Genomic DNA, 23,674 nt, shown 5'->3' on the forward strand with positions numbered 1-23,674 from the left:
AGTTTTGAATACCCACCAACGTTTGCGTACTCTGTACAAGTTGCGTGCTCGCAGTGACAGCTTCTGTATTGGGTTGGCAGGACTCTCGGTGCTAGCTGTGTGGATGCAGTTCCGCACAATATGGCGCTCATCTGCTGAATATCACCGTGATCTGCCTTTGCAGTCGCCAGGAGAAACGTACGCGATGTTATTGATGCTCATCACGCTCATTCTGCTTCACCAAGTACATTATCGATACTGCGTGAAGATGGAAATCATGGCATTGCGGAATCAAATTCCCCTGGATTGCCGCTACTCACTTTGGCGCTCGCCTCGCTTGTTGCTTCTGCCATTTGTCGCCGAATTGCTACTCTGTGGGGCTTTCCTGCCTCCTTTACTACACGGTCGAGTGTATCTGGATGAAGACCGGTATACACTGCCTCGGGCTACACTGGACGTAGTTCCTGCGTGTCCTACACCTCTGACGATGACGTCTAGCAGCCGTGCCTGCGAGCTCCAATACTCGTATCCGCTGGAGATCGTGAATATGATCGTGCTGGTGCGCCTCTATTGGTTTGCACGCGTGATTCGCAACCAGCTATTGAAGCAACTGGTCAATGACAAGGCGATTGCGGTGGGCTTTCCCATCGTCACTAGGAAAGACGTGCCGGTCAATTCGCTGTGGTGGAGTTTTCGGGTGTATTTCGCGTTGCGGCCGTCCAAAGTGCTTTTCTCTCTCTTTATGATCCTGTGGGTGAGCACAGCCGCCGCAGTCTCCATTTTTGAGAGGCCATTTCCATCCAAATTGGACGGCGAAGACCACGCACTTTGGCTTACTCTCGTCACCATGACGGGTGTAGGATATGGCGATACGTATCCGATCACAGTGGGTGGGCGCGTTGTCATTGTGCTAGGCGCGGTTGTTGGTGGCTTGGTCTTCATCTCTCTCTTGACGTCCGTGTTTCTTGACTCACTGAAGGGTACCAAGCGAGAGCACGCGATGTTGTCTTCGATGGACAGGTTGAGGTGGGAGCGCGCTGTACGCACGTGTGGCGCAAGACTTATTCATGCAGCCTGGAAGCGTCACCATTTTCTAAGTAGCGACCATCTTCGCGCTGGGAACTCGAGGCCGCAGAGTAAACAGTCAGTCGATCGACGACTGCAAAAGACAGCGCACGAATTCAAGCTGTGTCGCAAACGTAAAACCCATGGAGAGCACTGACACTTATCTCGCACTGCAGGCCAGGGGGTTGTCAATATCTTACTACTCCGGCGCGATGATGAGGTTGATGTCATCAACCCACGCCGAAGCTATAGCAGACCTCGACTCGCTGGAACAGCAGATGGAAAGCGTGGAGAGGTCGCTACAGCCATTGTTGACAGTGTATCGTGGCATCAACACGAGCAAGGTCTGATCGCACCCTGCAAATCATTCTGTGCAGGCACCACGTGACGAGGCAGATCAACAAACCAATCGCAGATCATACTGTCCAAGACGTGCACTTCGGCTTCAATAACCAGGCTTGCTGATCCAGTTTGGCGATATCGGTGCCTAGCACATTCAGCTCATTTCAAATCTCCTTGTTTGTAAAAGACTTCCAGGCTGTTGTCGATAGATGTACGGGTATTGCATGATCCATGTGCGTGCGCAGCATGCAAACATGTTAGAGAAGATTTTTTGCCAAGGACCTCTTCCTCGCAGCAAGGCTCGGTGTTAATTGCTTCACTTTCACCATCTCAAACACGTACATCATGGACGAAGAAAGGGCGTACATCAAGATGGCCATGGTAAGTGCCGTCGTTGACCTTCGTCATGATCTTTGCCAACGTCCAAGTCACTGTCGACCTCAGATCTCGTCGTAAAGCTCATTCTTGAAATCACCCTCGGCCGTGCAGATGTCCAAACAATCATCTCCGTCTCCGGTGCTCACACCCCAGTTGACCCCTTCGGTCACCGATTACGGGATCACCAAGCTCTGGGATGAGCGCCCCGCCAAGTATGCCAAGCATGTGCTCAAGAACGTCTGCATCATTCTGTTTATCTTGTCGGCGTTCAGCCAAGTCACGAATTTTGCCATCGCGCAGTCGCTCAAGAACTTTTTCCAGAAGCTAGGGTGGTCCAACAAAGGCTCCACCTCGATGAAGCTGACGTTCGACTCTCTGTGTCAGTTCATGTGCATCATTGCTGGCTACATCTCTGACGAGCGCCTCGGGAAGTTCAAGACGTTGCTGTCTGCTGCCACTCTCGACTGCTTCGGCCTCCTCCTCCTCGTCGTTGCTGCGTTGCCCACAGTGTTAAGCCACGTCGGTGCAAGCAAGACTATCTTCAACATCGGTCTGTTTCTCGGCGTTGCAACCTCCCAAGTCTACTTATCATCTCGTATGGAGGTGATCAGTTTTCACCCGCGGCTCCTGCGACCGAGAAGTCTCTGTTTTTCAGCATCCAATATGCTGTCGCGAATGTTGGTGCGTTTATCGGCTACGCTGCGTTCCCGTACGTGTCCATCCACGGAATGGGTGCTATTCCCGCGGACTACGGCTACGTCAGTGTGTATATTGCCGGCTTCGCCATGGTTCTTTTGTTCCTGGGGCTACTCTGGATCTCTCGCCAACGCTACGTGAACGTGCCTCCGACGAGGGAGTCGATCGCCCTAGTGATCAAGATCATGACGACCCACGCGAAGAAGAACTTCAATGCCAAGATGATCACGCTCGGCACAATCCTGTACGTTGCCGCGTTTGCGTTGAACATCCTGGCTTCCTTCCTGTCGGACCATGGCGAAGTTGGTCACAACATTTCGTACGCATGTGGTGTGATGATCGTGGTTGCAACGTTCCTCTGGATCTACTTCGGTTGCACTTCGACATTCATGGAGGGCGCTAAGGATACAGTCAGCGGTCAATTTGACGGTGACCTCGTGGATGGTGTGAAGCAAGTGATTCGGATTCTGCCACTCAATGCTTTCCAAGTGGTGTTTTGGATGTGCCAGAATCAGCGAGGTAACAACCAATCGATCGTGCAACAGACAGATATGCGTCTCGGCAGCGGCCCGGACGCTAGTCAAATGCCGGGCCCCTCGGTTCAAGCGTTTAACCCCATAGGCTGTATGGTCTTCGTCGCACTCACCGAGAAGGTGGTCTACCCGATGTACACGAAGTTCGTTGGAAAGCCACCGAGTCGCTACGGCAAGGTGCTTGCCGGCTACTGCGTCGTCACTGTGGCCATGCTTTGGACGGGCTGCTACGAGATCATCCGTCGCAGCGCCGATCCGCTCACCTATGTGGACTCTAACGGTGAAGCTCAATTCATCCTGAACGACGATGGAGGGCAAGTGATGAACAACATTCCGTGGTGGACGGCCATCCTGCAATACCTATTGGTAGCGCTTTCGGAGGTTCTGGCTGCTGTTGCGTCCTACGACATCAACTACTCGAGGTTCCGCAGAGTATGCGCAGTACGTCCATCGCGCTCGCTTTCTTCGCCAACTCCATGGGCAGCACACTGCTCTCCGTCCTCGTGCTTCTCTTCGGCAAGTACATTCCGTCCAACCTGAACGACGGCCACATGGAGTACCTCTACTTTACGCTCGCCGGCATCATGGTCGTGACCATCTCCCTGTATGTGGTGGTGATGAACAAGATGCAGTTGGGGATGAATCCTCGTGTGGGCAAGTCAAAGGACAAAGAGCAGGAAGAAGATGAGCGTAATAGTGCTGTGTAGATGGTTCAGTGGCAACCAGTAGCCAAAAGCATTGTCTGAAACTCTCTATCTACACAATTCTCACACAATTTCCCAAGTCATAATCAGAAAGATGCCTCGCCGCAAGTCGACGCCATCCAAGCGGCCGCTCGACCCGTCGCAGCGCCGCGTCTCCAAGCGTCTGAAGCACAACACCGTCCAACGTCAGCGTACGGAGCCTCTGAGCCTATCAGCAACCGCTGAATGGGGCGAAGACGACGCGCTGCGGCTCCAGTTCCCCGTGGGTTCTTCCCTCGCGTCCTCTCTAACTGCGTTTTGCACTAGCAAGAGTTCTCCAACTGCTTTGCAACTGCATCTGACACTTATAGAGAACGACCACGTGAAGCTGCAAGTCCATGACCACGACCACGAAGACGCAGACGCAGACGCAGACGCAGACGCAGACGCTCAACTGTCCCTATCAGAGCTCTTTCCACACACGTACGAGACCTGGCAGCCTCACGTCACCACGTTAGCAGAACAGAAGCTGCTGAGTCTCCATATAAATGCCAAGAGACAGAGAGAAGAAGGTGACTGGAGCTTCAGCTTCTCGGTCGGAGTAGCGTGGCCCAAGTACGTGGAAAGTTGTAGCTCTCGGAGCTTGGCGCCCGTGCAGGCGTCTCCGAGAGCGACGCCAATGCGCGCCATGCACCACGTGATGATTTGGCTGCTCAAAAATATTCACGACACGCAGAGGGGGCTGTCTGAAGAAGAAATTACGTGCAGATATCGATACTGGAACGAGATTGAAGTGTTGTACGATCGATTCGTGGGTCCGAACAAAGCGGCGTGTGCGCAGTTTGAGGGGCAGACATTTGCGATGCCGGAGATGTACGCGCGAATTGACGCAGCAGGGCAGCTGCGTCGCAACATTAGTGCATTTGAACAAGTTGAGGCGTGTTCAACGGATTTTCTGCCCACACTGCGGGTGTATCAAAAAGTTGCTGTTTCTTGGATGCTGGCACGGGAGAATCCGTCGACACAGCAAGCTGGCACACTTCCCGTGTGTGTTACCTTCAGTAAAGCAGTGGCGAGACAGTTGAAGGCCTATGATCCGTACTGTGCTGCGTTCCATCCAGAGCCATCAGCCTTTCCTCTGCAACTAGAGCAGCTCCGACCTGAGGTGTTAGATTTGTCAGCGGTTCGCGGTGGCATTCTTGCCGATGAGATGGGGCTCGGTAAAACAGTAGAAGTGATCGCACTCGTGCTGAGCCACCGCCGACCGTCCATGAGAGCGCAACTGCTGTCCTACCATTCACCCTGTCGTCGCGATGATGATGGAGTACATCAAGATGACGAGAATGATGAAATGGCATGTATCTGTGGTTCGTCGGACAACCACCCACTGGGACTGGTGCAGTGCGAATTTTGCGGTACATGGCACCACCAGATCTGCACTGGTTACGAAATTGATGAGAGTGGTAGCGACAGTGAATCCATCACAGCCCCTTCCGGTAGTTCGCGCGGACTCTGGGATTTCGACACAGTGCGATCAAACAAATCATGGTCGAGTGGTGGGTTCATGTGTTACCATTGCCAAAGCAACGAGCGGCCAAGCTTTGCGAGCCGCACAACTCTTATCGTGTCGCCTGAGCCTATTCATGCGCAGTGGGAGAATGAGCTCTCACGTCACGTGCGCGGGGGTGCGCTTTCGGTAATGCGGTATCCAGGCGTCCGTACCTTAAAAACGCGATTGGAGGAAGGGGGTCCAAGTGCGGCGTGGCAAGTATTGGCGTCACCGGGCCTTGTCTTAGCTCGTTATGATGTCGTACTAACGACGTATGAGGCTCTTGCTGCTGATCTACGCCACGTCCCTACGACTGAGGGCGGAGATCGTCGTTCCAGCACTCGTTCACAGAGCAAACGCTACGCTTTCGTGAGCTCTCCACTCGTAGCATTGAATTTCTGGCGCGTCTGCATGGACGAGGCTCAGGTTGGAGTGGAGAACACGCGTTTACAAGCAGCGCTAACGCTATCAAGACTTAGCGCTAGTAACCGATGGGTGGTCACGGGTACACCATTCTCATCACGTGTGAGCGAGTTGTTCGGCTACTTACGGTTTTTGCGTATCCCGCCGTACACCTCGCCACAGACGGAGGATACTTCCGAGGTAAATCTTCAACGAGTTCAGGCAGAGCATGACGAGCGAGAGAGTTTAGATTTGGGATTCTTTCGAGAATCTGTTGAACACAATTTCGTCCAAGGAGCGGTTGACCGTGTACTAGATCTGCTTCTATGGGATGGCCAAGGTGCAGATGGTGCTGTTAGTGGAGGTGGAATTTTGTGGCGCACCGGCAAGAGGCACGTGCTGGATCAGTTGGGCCTTCCGCCGCAAAAGAGCGAAGTTGTTTGGTGTCACTTCGCTGCTGTGGAGCGACACTTCTACGATCGGCAGGAAAAACACATTGTTTCTCTCATCCAGCAGCGCCAGAGACAGAGCTCGCGGACGAGTGATGTCATTGAGCGAGACGATAGCTTGTGGCGGGATCTGCTCGTTTTGCGACAGTTGTGCTGTCATCCCCAGGTCGGTGGTGCTAGGCAAGCGTGGGGCTCCGGAGGCAACTTGACAACCGGCACTGTTATGACTATGGATGCCTTTCTTCAAGAGCTCGTGAATAAGGCAAAACGTGAATGCGAGGAGGCACAGCGGCAGTTTATCGGAGCGCAAAATGGTTTGGCTGCTATTCTTGTGCTTGATAGCGACATGCCGGGTGCCGCCCTCAAGTATATGGCAGAAATTAGCCTTATTCGCACAAATTGGCCGCATTTTCGCGCTGATCTGCTTCCACGACTACACATACTACAGAACCTCGAGAAGTGCATCCAGAAGTTGTATGCGCTTCCTGGTAATAACGCCAAGAAGGGAGCTATTTCTTCGGAAGGCAATGCAGCAACCGTGGATCCAACGAAGTTGAGTCTGCTACCCGATCTGCCCGCTTTAGAGAAACGCATCTCGCCGACAGGCCTGCTTCCTGACTCAGGTGGTCTGGGCGAGGACCGAATGACCATTTCTCACGAATGCGCATTGCTTGGACAAAGTGCTCAGTACATCAGACAATACTATCTGATGCAAGTGGATGTCCTGCATGCCCAAGCTCTCAGTAATTTCAAAAGAATCAACCAGGAGATCGCTACAAGCCAGAGACATTCATCTGAGGTACCGTCAAAAATGCTGTGTACGTCGGGGGGTTGGTGGAATGAAGCCCTTGGCATTGTTGAGCAAAGCGAGCGAAACAACGAACAGCAGCTGGTGGCCCGAGTACAAGCTCGACTTTCTGGGTTTGACACGTTGGGGAACGACATTTTGCTCTCAGCTCGTGAGCACGCGCTCTTTGCGGTTATTGCTCGTGCGCGAGTTGGAAGCATTAGCAAAACGACGACGAGACCTTTTTGGGCGTCTTGAGGCTCTAAGCGACGGATCACCTACAGATGCCGATATTGAACTATCTGGAAATTGTGCAAAGTGCCGTGACGGTGGAACGGGCCCGACGTGTGTCCATTGTCAGTTGTACAAGGAGCTTGAAGCCTATCGAAAACATTTTCTTGGAATCGACAAAACTTTTGTCGGAAAAGGAAGAATCAAGGACTTGATAGATGATGAAGAATTGGATGATGATGTCACCGGTACTGAGACCAAGGCCACTGCTGGAGGTTTATCGGTATCTCTATTCATTGAGATATTCAAGGAGATTGCTAGCTGTGCACGTAGTGCTTTACGCTCACAGCAGGATGGAAGAATGCTTGCAACCAATATTCAAATTTCTATGCAAACTGAGACGGACTTCTGGGTGAAACTGCAGCGTGAGTGGCAAGCAGCAAAGAAGCTTTTCCAGACTCAGCATCAGCGTCTAGGCGCGTTGGACGAATTGGTTATGGCGTGCAGCCAGTTAAGACTACGGCAGCCTGGGGAACCAGCGGCACACACAAAAGCTGAGCGGCTGTACAAATTGGAGCGCGTAGAGGTGCCGGTACGAGCTGCCGAGTTGGAGGAAGAGCGCGCTGCCGCCGACCTTGATCTGCGGGACAAAATGGCTCAACTACGGTATCTTTTGCAGCTACAGAGTGAGTCGCATGCTCGTCTGTCACAGCAAAACTCGGAAGCTTACAGACTGCCACAATCTGCGCGGTCTACATGTGCCGTCTGTCTGCAGGAATTTACGCAAAGGCGCGCTGTATTGCCCTGTGCGCACGTCTTCTGTACGGCTTGTGTATCCAACCTGACTGGTAGTCGCCGTCATACCCGGAAAAATGTTCGCTGCCCAACCTGCCGTCGTGTATGCTCCGTTGAAAGAATAACTATTGTTGTGGACGGTTCGCCATCGGACTCAAGCAACCCTGAGAACCCAAACGAAGCCGAAGCCATGCCGGAGGTTCCACGACAGCCTTCGCCTTCAGGGAGCTTAGGGTCTAAGCTTGATGCCTTACTGAGGCGTGTCGATATGCTTCGACAGGAAAACCCGGGCGTGAAATGCTTGCTATTTTCCCAGTGGTCTCAAATGCTGGAGTTAGTGGTACAAGCTTTACCACGTCTTGGCGTACGTTGCTTCATGTACGGAACGAAGCGCCAGCTACCGAAGCTTTTGAGTCAGTTTCAAGTGTGTCCAGCCGCCTGTGTGCTAGCGCTGCCCTTCAAAGTTGGTGCCAATGGACTCAATATCGTAGAAGCGACCGAGGTTATCCTGGTCGAACCCCTACTCAGCAATAGTATCGAGGCACAAGCGGTCAACCGTGTTCATCGTTTGGGTCAGACACGGCGCACTCGCGTGCATCGTTTTATTGTTCAAGGTTCAATCGAAGAACGAATTTATCGCCTAGGTCACAAGCAAAAAGCAAATACTGAGCAAACAGAAAATGAAGGCGCCGAAATCCATAGTGATGATGATGACGAAGGGCTCCAGCGCCTGGGTGTGGCGCCTGGACGTAAAGAGCAAGAAAAATTGACGATGCAAGAACTGACGATGCTACTGCACGGAGACTCGGATTATACGGCTGCTGCTGCGGAGACATTATTCTGGGAGGAACTGGTGCTACTGAATGAAAAGAGTATCAGTCGTCACACAGCGCATAACTTCGTGGAGCGTCGGCGTGCAGCAGAGGCGCGAGAAGAAACCCAAAGTCTCCGCAGTGCGACCCAGGAGCCTCAAACGAGATTGTTCAACAAAGTGGCACTTTTCGTCGCTAAGGAGCTGCTTGACCTTCCATACCCCTCCGACGAGAATTCTGGAGAAGTGATCGAGCGTGTTGACCCACAATACTCAAGCGCTATCGTGCGCGCATTATGGAAGAGATCCGTGTGTGGAAAGCAACATATGAGTGACAACATTGGAAGGTTTAGTGGTGTGCCAATCATCTACCAACTTGTCTGCGCCGTCAATCAAATGCTCTGACATAATCAAAGCTTCGGTTACAGTTTACCTTCGCCGTGCATCCTTCAAAATACGCCTCGTTAGCGTCTCTATCCATCCGCAGCATGCTACTTCTTTCCCGGGAGACAAAGCACGCGACCCAACGCGCGGTGCACCTCGATCTTCACTTCAGGTCCAGGAAAGAGCTCGCCATCGACACACATGAGGTCGTCGGCATTGCTGGCACGCACGGTAAAGGCACGCGTTCGGATGAGTTGTACACGCTCTGCATCCAGGTGGGTTCCTTCCTCAATCCCCATCATCAGGCTAGCGAGTCCCATGCGTGAAAAACTTTCGCCCGAAACTAGCATCAAATAGAAGTAGCCATCGGAAATCCCGGCGGGTGGTGCGATGTGAGCGTCCGCGGCGGCGTGGGAGACGTTCATGCTCCAGAACATGTAGAACGGGCCATCCAGCTCCTTCCACTCTTCAGACTTTTCTCCTTCTTTTTCCTTATCAAGACAAATGCATGTTGGCTTGGCTGTCGTCTCCTTGCCACCGAAAGTGTCGTGATACTTTGTCGGTAGCGGCTCGTCTTCCTTGGAGACCAGGTAACGTAGTCGACCAGGGAAGTCCGTCTGTCCGAACCCAAAAATCTGCAGCGTGGACGCAATAAGGAAGCGCATATCACCGAAATATCGGTACCGCTCGGATTTGATGTCCATGTCGGCAATGAAGGCCCACTCCAGAGACAAGAAGCCGTGCATGACTTTTCCGTCGCCGTTGGTGGCAGTGAACAGATCTAGCTCCTGCGTGTGGCCCTTTGCGAGGGAGTACGCCGCGTTGATCGCCTCGAAACGTTCTCCAGCTCTTGATAACAGCGACGCAGAGAGACCATTGCCTGATCCACCCGGGACAATCTGCAAACATCATAGTAGCATCATGTTAGTCAAAACGGCATAGATCCTCATTAATCAGGCTGGTCTCACCCCCAGCGGCTGCAGAATGGCTTGCTGCCAGTCCTTGCGCGTCATTAACCCTTGCAACACTGTAGCAAAACGACAATATGAGCCTTCCAACACCCTTCACCTCCACAATGTACACACTCACTCTCTGACAGCAACCCGTCTCCTCCGACTGCCACAACGCAGTCATACTTGTTCAGGGGCACCTCGGCCAGAATATCGGTTGCATGGGCAGCTTTACGCGTGATGACGGTCTCCACCTCCACGTTTGCCTGCTCCAGCACGGGCGCCACCTGCTGCTCAAACGTCTGCTGCGCATCGCCCTTCCCTCCTGCAGGGTTGATCACCACCATAAACTACACCGTCGTCAGCCCCCATCAACCCTCCCTCCCCCGTCTCCCTCACCTTCCGTGGCGGCATGAATCCGTACGGATCCAGCAGCTTCTCGGCCGCCTTGACGCCCGTCTGCTCCACCCTCGGGTCTGCCAGGAACCTGATGGCTTTCACCGTCCTCATGGCCACTGCGTCTCCGTCCTCATCGTCACACCTGAACACCCACTGCAGCAGCTCCCGGTCCACGCCCGCGTCCTTGGCTTTGGCTCCCGTGAGCGCCGTGGGCAGCACCGCCGTAGCCAGGGACGCGAGGCCGCCCAGGAGGCCTCCACGCCCTCCGCCAAGCCCCTTGGGCGCACATCCGAACACCACAAACTCCTTTTCTTCGCCGTACTCGCTGCCCTCGTACGCGGCCACGAAGCGCCGCCGGATGCCGCTCGTGGACTCGGACGCACCCAAGACGACGCTCCAGGGGATCACATCCGGCTCGCTGGACGACGATGGCCCCACGGCACGCAGCTCGATGCCCTTAGACGTCAGCTGCAGCCGCTTGTGCTCGTCGGCGCGGCGCTGGCTCGCGTACACGCGGCAGCTCACGGACACGGAGCCCTGCGGCCAGAACTTGCCCAGATATGCCTCCATCGATAGATTTCGGAATGATGACGTTGGAGACCGAGACACTCCTGTTTAGGGTTGTGTCCGGATGATTATGGCACATTTACATGCAGCGATCAATTAACCCCTCCAGATAGGCACATGACGACACTAGGAAACTTTTCTGCTTACGTCTTGTCTTGAAGCAAACTTGGACGGTGCTCAGTCTCGTGACGTGACATCCGTTGAGCAGCTCTCGAGTCGACGTAGCCTCGAGTCTTACGTCCGCACTGGGAGGTCCGCCTAGAATAGCATTTTTAGATGTGGCGGGTAGCTCTTCAGCAACGAACAACGGGCTGTCGAGACTCCTTCAGCGATCTTCTTCTTCCTCCTCTCCATCCTCGCCTCCGCGGATGGCGCTTGCGCGACGCTGGAACTTGGAGACTGAACGAGTGCGCTTGACGGAGCGAAGTGAAAAGTGAGAGCTTGCTGGAGCAGTGAAGTCTCGGGGTGTAGTCAACAACAACACCTTCGAGAACACCGTCGAATTGGATGCAGACACTGGGTTCATGAGAGCAATGTTGAAGTGCGTACATGCAGCAGGACAATGCGTGCGGCCAGCAATGGTTACACTTGAGAGAGCTGCACGGACGGACCTTCCCAATGTATGGACTGGGTAGCAGCTCTCACTTTTGATTTTGATCAGTACATTACGGCACGAAATCCTCCGGAGCAACGACAGCTCCCCTCGCTAGTGTTTTACACTATCTTACAAAAACGACAATAGCCGACACCTAGATTCTGACTTGTCGTACCCTCTGACATCGGTGAATTGGAGGGGAGGGGGGTTAAATAGTGCTGCCGTGTATTATTTTACTTCATGTCTCCATGAGCTGTTTGAGCTCGGAATCCGAGCGAACGCGGGTTTCCTGGCCGCTGGACGTCACGCAGGCCATGTGCCCGTCCGGGAAGTAGCGTATCTTCTTCTGGTTGAGCAGCGTCACTTCGCGCAGGCCGTCGGGCTGCTCGAGCATGGTGGTGCCGTCCGGGAACACAGAGAACTCGTCGCCGTTCGGGCGGATGGTCTTCTTGATACCGTCGGCGAACTGGATTTCCGTCGTGCCATCGGGGAAGCTCGTCTCGACCTGCTGATTCGGAAATTCGTACACCGTTCGATTGTCTGGGTACGTCGTTAGCTTCGTCTGGGCCTCGTAGTAGTAATATACACTGATCCCTGTGTCAGGGAAGAGCTGCAGCAGTTGCATCAACCAGAAGAAAACCGTTAGTGATACGACCCATGCACTTCGTACTACAATTAACATACCTCTTTGTGGTCACCGTTCGTGAACTTGATGACAATGTGGCCGTTAGCGTCAATATCCTTCTCGTTGCCGTCCGGGAATGTGATCTTCCTGCTGCCGTCCGAGAACAGCAACTCCTTCTTCCCGCCGGAGTGTGCAATCTCTTGACTCACCGTTTTGGGCTCTGACACTGACGCAGTGAACGCCGAAATAGCGCCATCCACATCACCATCGCCAGATTTCCGACAATCCAGACCGTGCAGAGCTTCATCATCTTCCGAATTCGGAATTGCCCATTCGAACGTGGCGGCGCCAGCGCTTGCACGAGCGTCGTCTGCGTCGCTAGCATACTTGTCCTCCCTTTTGCGTGTTAGGTTAGAGTAATCAGTGAAAACTCCTTCGCTTGAGTGCTTGGGGTCTTCTTGATCGAAACTGTATCGCTTCGGGTTGTAGTCATCCACTGTGTTAGATTGCAGATGATGATGGTACCCAGGGTGCTCTGTAAATGCATGGTCTTGATTACCGCTTTCTTCAGAGCGACTGCCTTCGTTCGGGAAACTCCATCTTTGCAAGAGTTCATCTGCAGTTCCCTTAATCGCTAAAACGTCGTCTATGGTGCGAAGCTCGTTCCTTTCACCCAGAACAAAAGGAGCTGCTTCAGAAGTTATCCTGGGTGTTGTTTGCGATCGAGTAGCCTCCTGTTTCTCCTTCACTAGGCACTCATATTTCCCCCACTGCTCCAAGCGATCTTTTTCCAGGAACTTAATTTCATCACTCAGCTCTCGGTTTTTCTCCTCCAATTCCTGAGCACGTCAGGCAACAATACAATCAGTTACTAACGACACAGATACGAGTCAGCAAGTAATCACATTAGAAACACATACCATCAGGCGTTGCCGCAAGTTGTCGTTCCCAGCCTTCCACTTGGTCGTGAGATCCTTTTCATCAAGCTGCATCTTCACAATTTGCGCCTTGAGTAATTCCACCTCACCGCGGTCTTTTCGACTCTGGTGTGATATTGTCGCGTTCATACGCAGTTTCCACTGCCGGTCCTGGAGTTTCTGCTCTGTTTTCATCTTGGCGCGCTCTTGCTCCCATTCTTTCTCAATGAGTACGCGCTGTTTCTGCTGATATTGCGCAAACTCGTCCCGTTCGAGGGCTAGCTTCTTCACCTCTTGTTCAAAGTAGTCCTTGCGCTTTTGAAGCTGCAGCGTCTCTGATTTGTAGAATTTGACTTCTTCCTCTAGCTCGTACAGTTTTTCTTCGATAACCGCGGGCAGGATCATGCCAGAGTCTGTTGGCTGCGAGATTCGACCATGAGGTTGCGGCGGTTTGCCCGTATTTGCGCCTGCTTTTCTTTTGTGGTGCGCGTGAAGACGCAGTAGTTTTACCCTTCGCAGTCCCCGCGCGTTTGCTATCAGTTTTGGTTTTGCTGGTCGCTGTCCTCACGGCAGGTGGCTTTTGCTTCCCGCGCAACTTTTGTTTCAGCGTCGACAGCGATTTGTCCTGAGCAGGAGGCGGCGGTGGCACGGGAAGTCCGTTTTTGCCACGTCCATTGCCACCGCCACCAGCAGTTGAGTCAACATCATCGTCATGCGATGGGCTAGTACTATTGAGGCCTTCATCCTGCTCATGTTCTCCGAATACGTGCTGTACCAGCGATGAGACAGGAGCATTACTGTGTGCTGAGCGATCGGGAACGTCCATTTCATTGTGTCCAAGGGTATCAGTGTTGTCATCGGCATGCTCCGCAAAGTAGGCTGCGCGGGCTGTTGGTTGTTGTCTGCCATCCATATCGGGTGCTCTATTAACTAAACCATACCGGCCACCAGTGGCAGAATCAACATTGGAACGTTGTTCTGGAGCCAAGCTTTGCCGTGGCTGAAACGATAAACCGTCATCCCACGGCACAGAATCATCGAAGCTGACAGCGCTCAGTTCAGAAGGAGGGTCACCGTAATTGTTGCCGTATCCAAAGTGATCACGAAGTTGGTTGGTAAATCCCCCCGATCGGCCATCCAGTCATCCTTCGACAGGGTTGAGTGGTCGTCAAATACGAGCGCCGAGTCTGCTTCCTCGTCCAGATTGTCGTCGAATATCGAGCCTGACTTAGCAGTTTGCCACCTAGACCGCTCTTGTTCGTGCAGATCCGACACGAAGGAAGAATACGGTAGACCCCAGTGATTTTCATCTGTTGGGTATCCGGAACCTGATCCCGTCGCTCAGCTGCTGAAGCTGACTGTTGCTGTTGCTTCTCCATCAAATACGCCTCTTTCTCCGCTGCCAGATCGCGCTCAATTGCCTCAAACTCGGCCATCTCATTCGCTTCCCGCTCCTGCTTGGCTTCGTATGACTGACGCACGTGCTTCATGCCCATTATATCCGTGCTTGTTGTAGAGCGGAACGACGCGTTTTGCCACTCTGCGAAATGATCCGCCTGTTGCTTCCTATACTGCGCCTGATATCCATCATTATCAGCCTGGTTGTTGCGTTGTGTCTGCCGTATTGGCGACACCGGCGGCGACAGCGTCTGCGATGGACCTGGAGCGGTCCGCACTAGCTCTGGAGGTGTCGTAACAGGCGACAAAGTCCCCGAAGAAGAGGCCAATGAGCTCCTCTCCTTTGCTTCTGCCTCCTCGTCACTGACACCTCCTCCTCCTCTACCTTCGACACGAGCTTGTGTTTCACCACCTTCTGCTTGGCCCCAGGCCGCTGCATCCACCAGCCTCGCGCTCCTCTTTAAGGAAAGGCTTCTTGCTCACTTTTCCAGTGGCTGTTACCGTTGATTTAGCCCCGTTTCCCTCGGATTTACGCAATTCCCGCGCCAGCAGCTCCTCGAATGGAACTATCAGCAACACAAAAGACGGTGAGGAGTCTCATTCAAGCACCGCAGGCATAAACAGCGCGTACCTTTTGCACCTGATACTGGGACGTCCTCGCTGGAGGTGACGCTCAAGCGCCGGTTGCCCGCGTCATTCTCCTTGCGCCACGCGCGACCGCCGGGCGCCATGGTCAAGCCGTCGTTGCCAGGTCCAGGTCCGACTTTCCACAAAAGGTCAAACTCGCCGCGATTGGATGAAATGTTCATTTAGCTGGTCGATACGGCGTAATTACGTTTGTAAGAAGCCGTTTTTACGAGCTCGAAACGGGTGGATGGCTTTGAAGGGAAAGCCGCCGCTGTCATGTGAGCTCATTTTCAGAAGTGCAGCGGGAGACGACAGGGGAGTAAACCAGCGGAGTATGTGTTGTGCGTGTGGGTGTTGCCTTCAGACTGGGGAAAATGATGATTCCTTTATCTCGATAGTTTCACGACGGTCATCTGAGTAGGCCAAAGGCCCGCGGTGGTGAGAATCGAGAAACAAAAAAAGCTCTGATACTTCCAGTATCCTCTGTGTTTGCATGTGGGGGTCCTTTACAAGTAGGGTGCGATGACGAGAAACCTTTATATCTGTCAATCCACTGAGTGCGACTGTGAAGATAAAGTAAACTATAGCTTTTTAACTGCAAACGTGAGCACCAACAATCAAACCAAGTTTCATTCTCTTCGTTTTGCTTCAAAGTTTATGAAGGTGGTGGTATACTAGTGAATATGCTTGTGTGTGGCTTGCTATCAACATTTCGTGCACATCGTACTTCTTAACACTAAGTACATGAAACTTAAACGCAACACGGAGGATATCTGCACACAACATTTCCCACCGCTAACAACACGAGGGTCTTTTGACCGTCTTAATCGTGGTCGACCGGGTTCAACTCACTCAGTGCGGGGCTTGCGGTACTGAGATGTAGCTCCGGCGCATATAGGGGATAAGTAAGAGGGGCGACGGGAACCTGGAAAGATCATGATAATGATCAGAAATGGCTGATGGGTGTGCGGAAGTACATCCGAGTAGTGGAGGATTTGCGAGCCTTGTTATAGCTCCCCAGCATCCAATTTCAACAACTTCACTAAAACGGAAGTCAGGTTGAGAATCCTTGGGAAGTAGCAAACAGGACCTCCAGATTCAATGAGCTAGCTCGCACAACACAGAGGTGTTTCCTTCGCAAGTGAAATCGGACGTGTACATTTAATTTTTGTTTAGGGGAGGGGGGTAAAAGCAATGCTTCGTCACCAGTGCATCCATTTAGACAAAGAGAAGATTGCCAGTTATGCACCTCTAAGCCCCGCTTTCTTCTCCTCTTCTTTGCATTCCTCCTTGCCCAGAGGAGAAATCATTCCAATCTACCTTTTATTCATCACTACCACGAACAGGACGATAGTCACGATCATGATACCACCGACAGTAAAGTGCATATTCGATATGCTTATCGTTCAGGTCGGACGGGATAAACTTGCCAAAGAGAAGCACCATGATAGACATCAGAGTGTTACCCATGGAGTTGGCGAAGAAAGCGAGCGCGATGGACGTACTGCGCATACTCTGCGGAACCTCCGAGTAGTTGATGTCGTAGGACGCAACAGCAGCCAGAACCTCCGAAAGCGCTACCAATAGGTATTGCAGGATGGCCGTCCACCACGGTGTGTTCATCACTTGCCCTCCATCGTCGTTCAGGATGAATTGAGCTTCACCGTTAGAGTCCACATAGGTGAGCGGATCGGCGCTGCGACGGATGATCTCGTAGCAGCCCGTCCAAAGCATGGCCACAGTGACGACGCAGTAGCCGGCAAGCACCTTGCCGTAGCGACTCGGTGGCTTTCCAACGAACTTCGTGTACATCGGGTAGACCACCTTCTCGGTGAGTGCGACGAAGACCATACAGCCTATGGGGTTAAACGCTTGAACCGAGGGGCCCGGCATTTGACTAGCGTCCGGGCCGCTGCCGAGACGCATATCTGTCTGTTGCACGATCGATTGGTTGTTACCTCGCTGATTCTGGCACATCCAAAACACCACTTGGAAAGCATTGAGTGGCAGAATCCGAATCACTTGCTTCACACCATCCACGAGGTCACCGTCAAATTGACCGCTGACTGTATCCTTAGCGACCTCCATGAATGTCGAAGTGCAACCGAAGTAGATCCAGAGGAACGTTGCAACCACGATCATCACACCACATGCGTACGAAATGTTGTGACCAACTTCGCCATGGTCCGACAGGAAGGAAGCCAGGATGTTCAACGCAAACGCGGCAACGTACAGGATTGTGCCGAGCGTGATCATCTTGGCATTGAAGTTCTTCTTCGCGTGGGTCGTCATGATCTTGATCACTAGGGCGATCGACTCCCTCGTCGGAGGCACGTTCACGTAGCGTTGGCGAGAGATCCAGAGTAGCCCCAGGAACAAAAGAACCATGGCGAAGCCGGCAATATACACACTGACGTAGCCGTAGTCCGCGGGAATAGCACCCATTCCGTGGATGGACACGTACGGGAACGCAGCGTAGCCGATAAACGCACCAACATTCGCGACAGCATATTGGATGCTGAAAAACAGAGACTTCTCGGTCGCAGGAGCCGCGGGTGAAAACTGATCACCTCCATACGAGATGATAAGTAGACTTGGGAGGTTGCAACGCCGAGAAACAGACCGATGTTGAAGATAGTCTTGCTTGCACCGACGTGGCTTAACACTGTGGGCAACGCAGCAACGACGAGGAGGAGGAGGCCGAAGCAGTCGAGAGGCAGCAGACAGCAACGTCTTGAACTTCCCGAGGCGCTCGTCAGAGATGTAGCCAGCAATGATGCACATGAACTGACACAGAGAGTCGAACGTCAGCTTCATCGAGGTGGAGCCTTTGTTGGACCACCCTAGCTTCTGGAAAAAGTTCTTGAGCGACTGCGCGATGGCAAAATTCGTGACTTGGCTGAACGCCGACAAGATAAACAGAATGATGCAGACGCTCTGAGCACATGCTTGGCATACTTGGCGGGGCGCTCATCCCAGAGCTTAGTGATCCCGTAATCGGTGACCGAAGGGTCGACTGGGGTGTGAGACCGGAGACGGAGATGGTTGTTTGGACATCTGCGCGGGGAGGTGATTTCAAGAATGAGCTTCAGTAGTCGCCACTACATTGAACCAACGAACCAATATCATCGGTAGGGTAACCTATTGATGACCACATTTTATCAGTATTAAACTGTGTGCTGTGACGAGCTCGAAGTGCATGTCGACGCTTTATGGTTCCTTTGGCGCGCTGGAAAGCCATAACTTGTTCGTGAGCATCGTGGCACTCACAATTGGTCTTGGTGAGTCACCAAGGCGGGAGCTCAGCTCAAGGAAGACATACTAATCCAACGACAAGTACCTTGGGGTCGGGAATCCAATGACAACAGCGACTGCTTCACCTCCAGAATGTCGGTATTGTAGATCGTGGCCACCACGTGGGAAAAAGAAGCAGTGTGTGTTATCCAAAGTAGTAGTAATTAACAAGCGTACACTGTAGCTTTTGCCTCCACATGAGTCGCAGCATGCATTAGATTCCCAGGCGAGTAGCGCTGTTAATGATGACACACTAAGTACGAGTGATCCAATGAACCGGTACCTTTATAGTGACATCCCCTCTTCGTTATCATAGTATATGTATAAATTATACCTGTGCCCTCCGTCCTCCCCTCCTTCATTTCAGAGGCCACCGTCATCCCGGCGGTCTAGTATTTTACCGAGAGTCTCGGGGCAGCCATGTACGCCGCACAGCTCCGTTCCAAGGACGAGATCCTGGCCATCCGCGCCGCCGAGCGCGAGTACGCCAAGCGCGTGCAGCTCGCGCAGGAGACACTCAAGGTCGTGCGCGAGGAGCTGGCTACGTGCTACCGCGAGAACGGCGTGAACCACAAGATGGCATGCAAAAGCATCCGCGAGGAGTACGGCAAGCTCATCCAGGACCCCACGCACGGTGCTGGCTACCCGGTACGCTAATAAGCTCAGGAACTGGTGAGCGATTGACGAGAAGCTGAAGTACTTACCAAATCTGCTATTTCTTGGAACTTGTACAGACGCGACCGGAATTCTAGGTGCTGACTGGACACTCGGCGAGCGAGAATTAAAACAATATGTGGTCGAGCGAGCAGCGGGGCGCGACCTGAAAAGGAAAAACATGACAGAAAAACCATGAAAATACAAGCGAACGCGAATCGCAGGCTTGTTGTTGTTTGGGGTTGAGGTGGTCATTTTGGTGACTGTCTGGAAGCTGCTTGTAGGTGTGCCGTGCGCAACTTAGAGGTCGTGCAGGTAGTTGCAACGCTTCGCCCGGAGAGCCTCAATGCGCTGGAGTGCGTGGTAAAGACCACCGCTATCCGCTTCAATCTGATCCATCTCTCGCCCAGATCGAGTGCCGTCTTCATAGCGAAACAGGGATCGAGACCTGGTGCGTAGGGGTGAGCCGTCAGCCGAAGGAGGGGAGGTGTAGCAGGCTGGGTTTCTTTCAGCTGAGTTGCGACGACGCGGAATTCGTCTTCGCTTTCTGGTAGCTCGTCCACCTTCTGAAGTGACTTCAGCAGGTGCAGCATCTTGAGGGCAGTGACAAGATGAAGCTTCAACCGCTGACAGCAATGCCTGATGCTTCATTCTCTCCCCATTAAGCACCCGAATGACCAGATCTGAGCACGACTTGACACTGCCTTCAACTGTGCCGACTCTCGCTTGAAGCGCAGAGAGCGCTGCTTTCACAGCCTCTGCCTCATCGGCCACTGTCTTGCGGCTTTCTTTAAAAGCAACTTTGGTCTCGAGACGCTACAGACATGCGCGTGGTAAGTTTCAGCACGACGTCTAACCCAGCACGGCTATCAATTCAAAAACCTGCTGGTGGAGATCAGCGACTGATGCAACCACGCCCTTGACGCTGTCCGCGAGTTCCTTGATACGCGCCCGTTGCTCCTCTTGTTCTTCGGCTCCGGTCGTCAAGCTCGCTTGGATTTCGTCAACCGATTTCTTTATTGGACTGGCAAGCCGCGCCAGCATATCTTTGTGTTGTTGCTCCTGCTCGTGGGTATGTTCAGCAATCGCCTTTGTCAGATTCTGTTCTAACTCTTGAAACTTCTCATTGTTGCTACAGCGGGGTGGCAACGGTGGAGGCGGGAGTTGTATTTGCTGAGTCTGCCAATGCTGAAGGCGATGCAGCTACCATTACCAGTCAGCAGAGTAGAAAAGGATTGCAGTGAGGACAAGCACGCAGCTTCTTGTCACCTGGTCGTCTTGACTTGACCCTAACAAGTTTTGCGATTGCGTCTGCGAGAAAGAAGACTGCGACATGGACGTTATGGCGCTCAACTGCTCGCTCTCCGGTGCATACACTGACATAGCCACCATTCCATGAGCTCTCCATGCAGATCTTCACTTCCCAGCGCAGACGCCCTACCTTCGTGAGAGTGGGAAGCCGCCGCTCGTCTGGCTGCTCGCCCCACCTTCTGGCTGCGACGTCGACAGGCGACTCGCGTCGCGCACGCGTTCAGTGAACGTCAGCGGTTGGTATCGGGAGGTCGCTGGTCTCTCCGTGAGCGGCACTGAGGTGCTCTGTCTTCCTGCCGTGCGATGGCCCGCGGAACCTTGCAGTGGCAACGACGGCGCGCGTCCAGCTGCTCGACGAGAGTTCCTGCGTCAATGATCTCCTACTCAGTACAGACAAGACAGGTCCACACCGAGCCAGCGCTTACGAGTTCTCATTACGACGCAGTAGCTGCGAGAGCGTAACCACCTCGTGGCGAACCGACATGCTTCCTCTTCACGTGCGCGCTCCGATGCGGAATCGAGAGTGAATGTACAACTTCAACTATCAGGCTAACTACAGAACATCTCCCTCTAAGTCCGAATCTTGAATCAGTTCTGATTCAGTGCAGTTGACAATGGGTACACATTGTCAAATTGGGTACAAGATCCAACTCGCCTTCAAGCCTCACATTCACTTTTACCGTGTCCGACGCGGGCCTTTCGTGCTGGGCTGTAGATCATCGTCTCCTGCGGCCAAGCAAGACAGACATGACGACGGCCATGAGCAAGACGATGAAGAAGTTCTGGATGGACTCCAAGATCGCGGAGGACAGTCGCTGGCACTCCAAGCACGAGGGCGACTTCCGCACGGACGACCGCCTGGCCGACCACTTGTGGGCAAGCTGCGCGACGAGTGCCGCTTCGACGACGAACGAAGTGGCCATTATGGTCCGCTTCACGCGCATCCTCAAGGAGCTGCTGGATTCGTATGAGAGCCAAGCGAATCTGCTCTTGAAGTTGGCGGACACGGGGCGCGTGGTGACGCTGCTGCACCGCTACATCAACAACGCGCTGGACACGCTCGACATCCACGAGCCAGTCACTCGAGAGCAGTGGCACAGCCAACTTCTGGTCGAGCGAGAGGAACGACTTCAGCTGTTCAAGGACTTTGTCCAAGATTCGGAGCAACTGACTGCTGCTCTTGGAGGCAGGAACCAACAGCTCGAGATTGTGACGCTGCTGCGCTACTGTATAGAGAAATATCACGATGGTTTGACGCCATTTGCGGGAAAGGACGAGAAGTACCGTGATAAGCTGACGGGGGGAGAGTTGGATACGCTCTCATATGTGTACGACGTTGTCGTCCAGAGGCTGGCATCGTGTCCGGAGAGCTGCCGGACTGGTTTGTCACCTCAGAGCATGAATGGGCCTGGGTGAACAAGGGTAAACTGGAAGACAGCAAGCTCCAATGGGACGACAAGGCCCGAATCAAAGTCACCGATAAAAATGTGAGCGACGAAGTGCGTGCCGAAGTGTGCGAGGAAGTATGCGTGCGACTCGCGTCCATTTGGACGGAGCTTAACCATCCTCATGTTCGAAAGTTCTTCGGTGCATCGTACGTTGGAAAACCTTTCGTTATCCACGAGACGTGTTTTCCACCAACATTTGAGAAAAACTTGTGGCACTATTTGGCAAACTGCACTCTTGGGCTCCAGTATATCCACGACCGTGGCCTCGTGTATCACGACATGTCGCCAACGACGCTTCTCTGCAGTTACTCCGAGCGCAGAGGTGTTTTGGACGGTCTGGGGTTGGTGTCACGAAGTCTAGTGGACCGATCCAACGTGATTAGAAGCCATACGGGGGGGAATCAATACGATGACCAGGAATCAGCGGTGAGTTACGATGTGTTAAGGTTCGGGATGGCCGTGTTCTTCCTTCTTTTAGGAGCTCGTAACTCGAACCTCCCGGGACCTACACGCGACAAGACATTTGACTCGTGGAAACACAAAACTACAATGCACCTTCCGGATGTTCAACCGGGGTTCATTGAAGACGAAGAATGGGAGTTGTTACAAGGCCTCTGTGCACCGAATCCTGCTGACCGAGCCACACTAGAAGATATCGTTTTCAAAATGGAACTACTGTCGGAGAGCGGGTCTCAGCAACGTGTAAATCGACCCCAGCAGTCCGTAGATAACATCTCGAGCTACAGTATCCCAAGTTACGGTGGTACCGTGGCCGAGTTGTTCGATGATTTCTCTGAGGAATTTGAAGATGACCTCAGCACAGTGGATCGTTCGGTGTACGATCGACTAAAAAATATGTTCGATCAACTGGAAAACGCGGGGCAACCGATACCTATCGTGGTGGCTGAAGATTTCAGCCTGCTACTCTGGGACTTATTCCGAAAGGTTGAAAGCTCCATGTCAGATTGCAGCAGCATGTCTATTCAGATCGCCTCGCAGTCAGTAGCAGGGCAAAACTATCACTTTCATCACCAGATTGATCAACTGCAACACGGCTTCTCGCCATTGCAAGGGGCAGATACTGTTCACCGTTGGCAGCCTACCTGGGATCAAGCCCAGCGCAAACAACGAGATCAGTTCTTGGAGTGCCTGAAGAACCCGTCCACACTTCTTGAGCAAATCAATCGCCCAGAGGATATCGCAATGCTTCGGTTTGAGGCACAGAATCGTGCTGGCGCCTATTCACCGGACATTGTGGAGGCGATGATAAAGGTGCTGAGAGAAGCTGAAGAGCGCGGTATGAAGAACGCTGGTGTGATTCCCAAGTGGTTTATCCCCAGCTACCAAGTGCAACTGGACAAGCGCCTTGGTGACGGCGGGTTTGCTTTTGTGAATTTGGGCAAATGGTTCGGGACGAATGTGGTCGTGAAAAGACTCAAGCCTGCAGACGTAAACGAGGATTCTCGTGAACAGTTTCGTCGAGAGGCGGATTTGTGGTTCACGTTGAATCATTCCAACTTGATCAAACTATATGGTGCGTGTTATGAGGGTCGTCAGCCATTCTTCGTCTGTGAGCTTGCAACACGCCAAACACTAACGGACTACTTGAAACCTGAAAACGGTAGACGCCGAGAGTTGTGGTTTCGCCTTTTGCAAGCAGCTCTTGGAATTGAGCATCTCCATGACCACAACATCGTGCATGGAGACCTCAAGAATGATAATATTCTAGTCTGCGAAGGAGGAGCGGCGAAAATCGCAGACTTTGGACTGAGTGTTCTGGGCACGAACCCCGAGGCCAAAATGAC

At 53.0% G+C, this 23,674-nt stretch overlaps 9 protein-coding genes across 9 annotated transcripts; 4 read left to right on the plus strand and 5 right to left on the minus strand.

The window, feature by feature from the left end:
- Positions 1–1,875: 1,875 nt before the first annotated feature.
- KRP23_9426 (uncharacterized protein) lies at positions 1,876–2,983 on the plus strand (the record flags this gene model as incomplete). Its single annotated transcript, XM_067894978.1, has 3 exons — positions 1,876–2,283; positions 2,376–2,904; positions 2,970–2,983. The coding sequence occupies 3 exons, from the start codon at positions 1,876–1,878 to the stop codon at positions 2,981–2,983; spliced, it is 951 nt and encodes a 316-aa protein (XP_067742604.1).
- Positions 2,984–3,791: 808 nt separating this feature from the next.
- KRP23_9427 (E3 ubiquitin-protein ligase SHPRH) lies at positions 3,792–7,121 on the plus strand (the record flags this gene model as incomplete). Its single annotated transcript, XM_067894979.1, has 1 exon — positions 3,792–7,121. The coding sequence occupies one exon, from the start codon at positions 3,792–3,794 to the stop codon at positions 7,119–7,121; it is 3,330 nt and encodes a 1,109-aa protein (XP_067742605.1).
- Positions 7,122–9,191: 2,070 nt separating this feature from the next.
- KRP23_9428 (Sphingosine kinase 1) lies at positions 9,192–11,003 on the minus strand (the record flags this gene model as incomplete). The annotated part of the gene is made up of 4 exons (XM_067894980.1): positions 9,192–9,983; positions 10,053–10,111; positions 10,174–10,384; positions 10,434–11,003. 4 exons carry the CDS (start codon positions 11,001–11,003, stop codon positions 9,192–9,194), a joined length of 1,632 nt encoding a protein of 543 aa, XP_067742606.1.
- An 830-nt stretch (positions 11,004–11,833) lies between these two features.
- KRP23_9429 (Centromere protein J) lies at positions 11,834–13,542 on the minus strand (the record flags this gene model as incomplete). Its single annotated transcript, XM_067894981.1, has 3 exons — positions 11,834–12,205; positions 12,280–13,059; positions 13,141–13,542. 3 exons carry the CDS (start codon positions 13,540–13,542, stop codon positions 11,834–11,836), a joined length of 1,554 nt encoding a protein of 517 aa, XP_067742607.1.
- Positions 13,543–14,940: 1,398 nt separating this feature from the next.
- On the minus strand, positions 14,941–15,344 carry KRP23_9430 (uncharacterized protein; the record flags this gene model as incomplete). Its single annotated transcript, XM_067894984.1, has 2 exons — positions 14,941–15,101; positions 15,167–15,344. The coding sequence occupies 2 exons, from the start codon at positions 15,342–15,344 to the stop codon at positions 14,941–14,943; spliced, it is 339 nt and encodes a 112-aa protein (XP_067742608.1).
- Positions 15,345–17,116: 1,772 nt separating this feature from the next.
- On the minus strand, positions 17,117–17,979 carry KRP23_9431 (uncharacterized protein; the record flags this gene model as incomplete). Its single annotated transcript, XM_067894985.1, has 2 exons — positions 17,117–17,130; positions 17,196–17,979. The coding sequence occupies 2 exons, from the start codon at positions 17,977–17,979 to the stop codon at positions 17,117–17,119; spliced, it is 798 nt and encodes a 265-aa protein (XP_067742609.1).
- Positions 17,980–18,876: 897 nt separating this feature from the next.
- KRP23_9432 (uncharacterized protein) lies at positions 18,877–19,208 on the plus strand (the record flags this gene model as incomplete). The annotated part of the gene is made up of 2 exons (XM_067894986.1): positions 18,877–19,104; positions 19,191–19,208. The coding sequence occupies 2 exons, from the start codon at positions 18,877–18,879 to the stop codon at positions 19,206–19,208; spliced, it is 246 nt and encodes an 81-aa protein (XP_067742610.1).
- A 202-nt stretch (positions 19,209–19,410) lies between these two features.
- Positions 19,411–20,905, minus strand: KRP23_9433 (uncharacterized protein; the record flags this gene model as incomplete). The annotated part of the gene is made up of 5 exons (XM_067894987.1): positions 19,411–19,926; positions 19,993–20,313; positions 20,380–20,486; positions 20,598–20,785; positions 20,847–20,905. 5 exons carry the CDS (start codon positions 20,903–20,905, stop codon positions 19,411–19,413), a joined length of 1,191 nt encoding a protein of 396 aa, XP_067742611.1.
- A 263-nt stretch (positions 20,906–21,168) lies between these two features.
- On the plus strand, positions 21,169–23,598 carry KRP23_9434 (uncharacterized protein; the record flags this gene model as incomplete). Its single annotated transcript, XM_067894988.1, has 3 exons — positions 21,169–21,706; positions 21,769–23,403; positions 23,495–23,598. The coding sequence occupies 3 exons, from the start codon at positions 21,169–21,171 to the stop codon at positions 23,596–23,598; spliced, it is 2,277 nt and encodes a 758-aa protein (XP_067742612.1).
- Positions 23,599–23,674: the final 76 nt, after the last annotated feature.

Source organism: Phytophthora ramorum, assembly GCF_020800215.1.
Source record: "Phytophthora ramorum isolate Pr-102 chromosome Unknown Phyram_PR-102_s0008, whole genome shotgun sequence".
NCBI lineage: Eukaryota > Oomycota > Peronosporomycetes > Peronosporales > Peronosporaceae > Phytophthora > Phytophthora ramorum.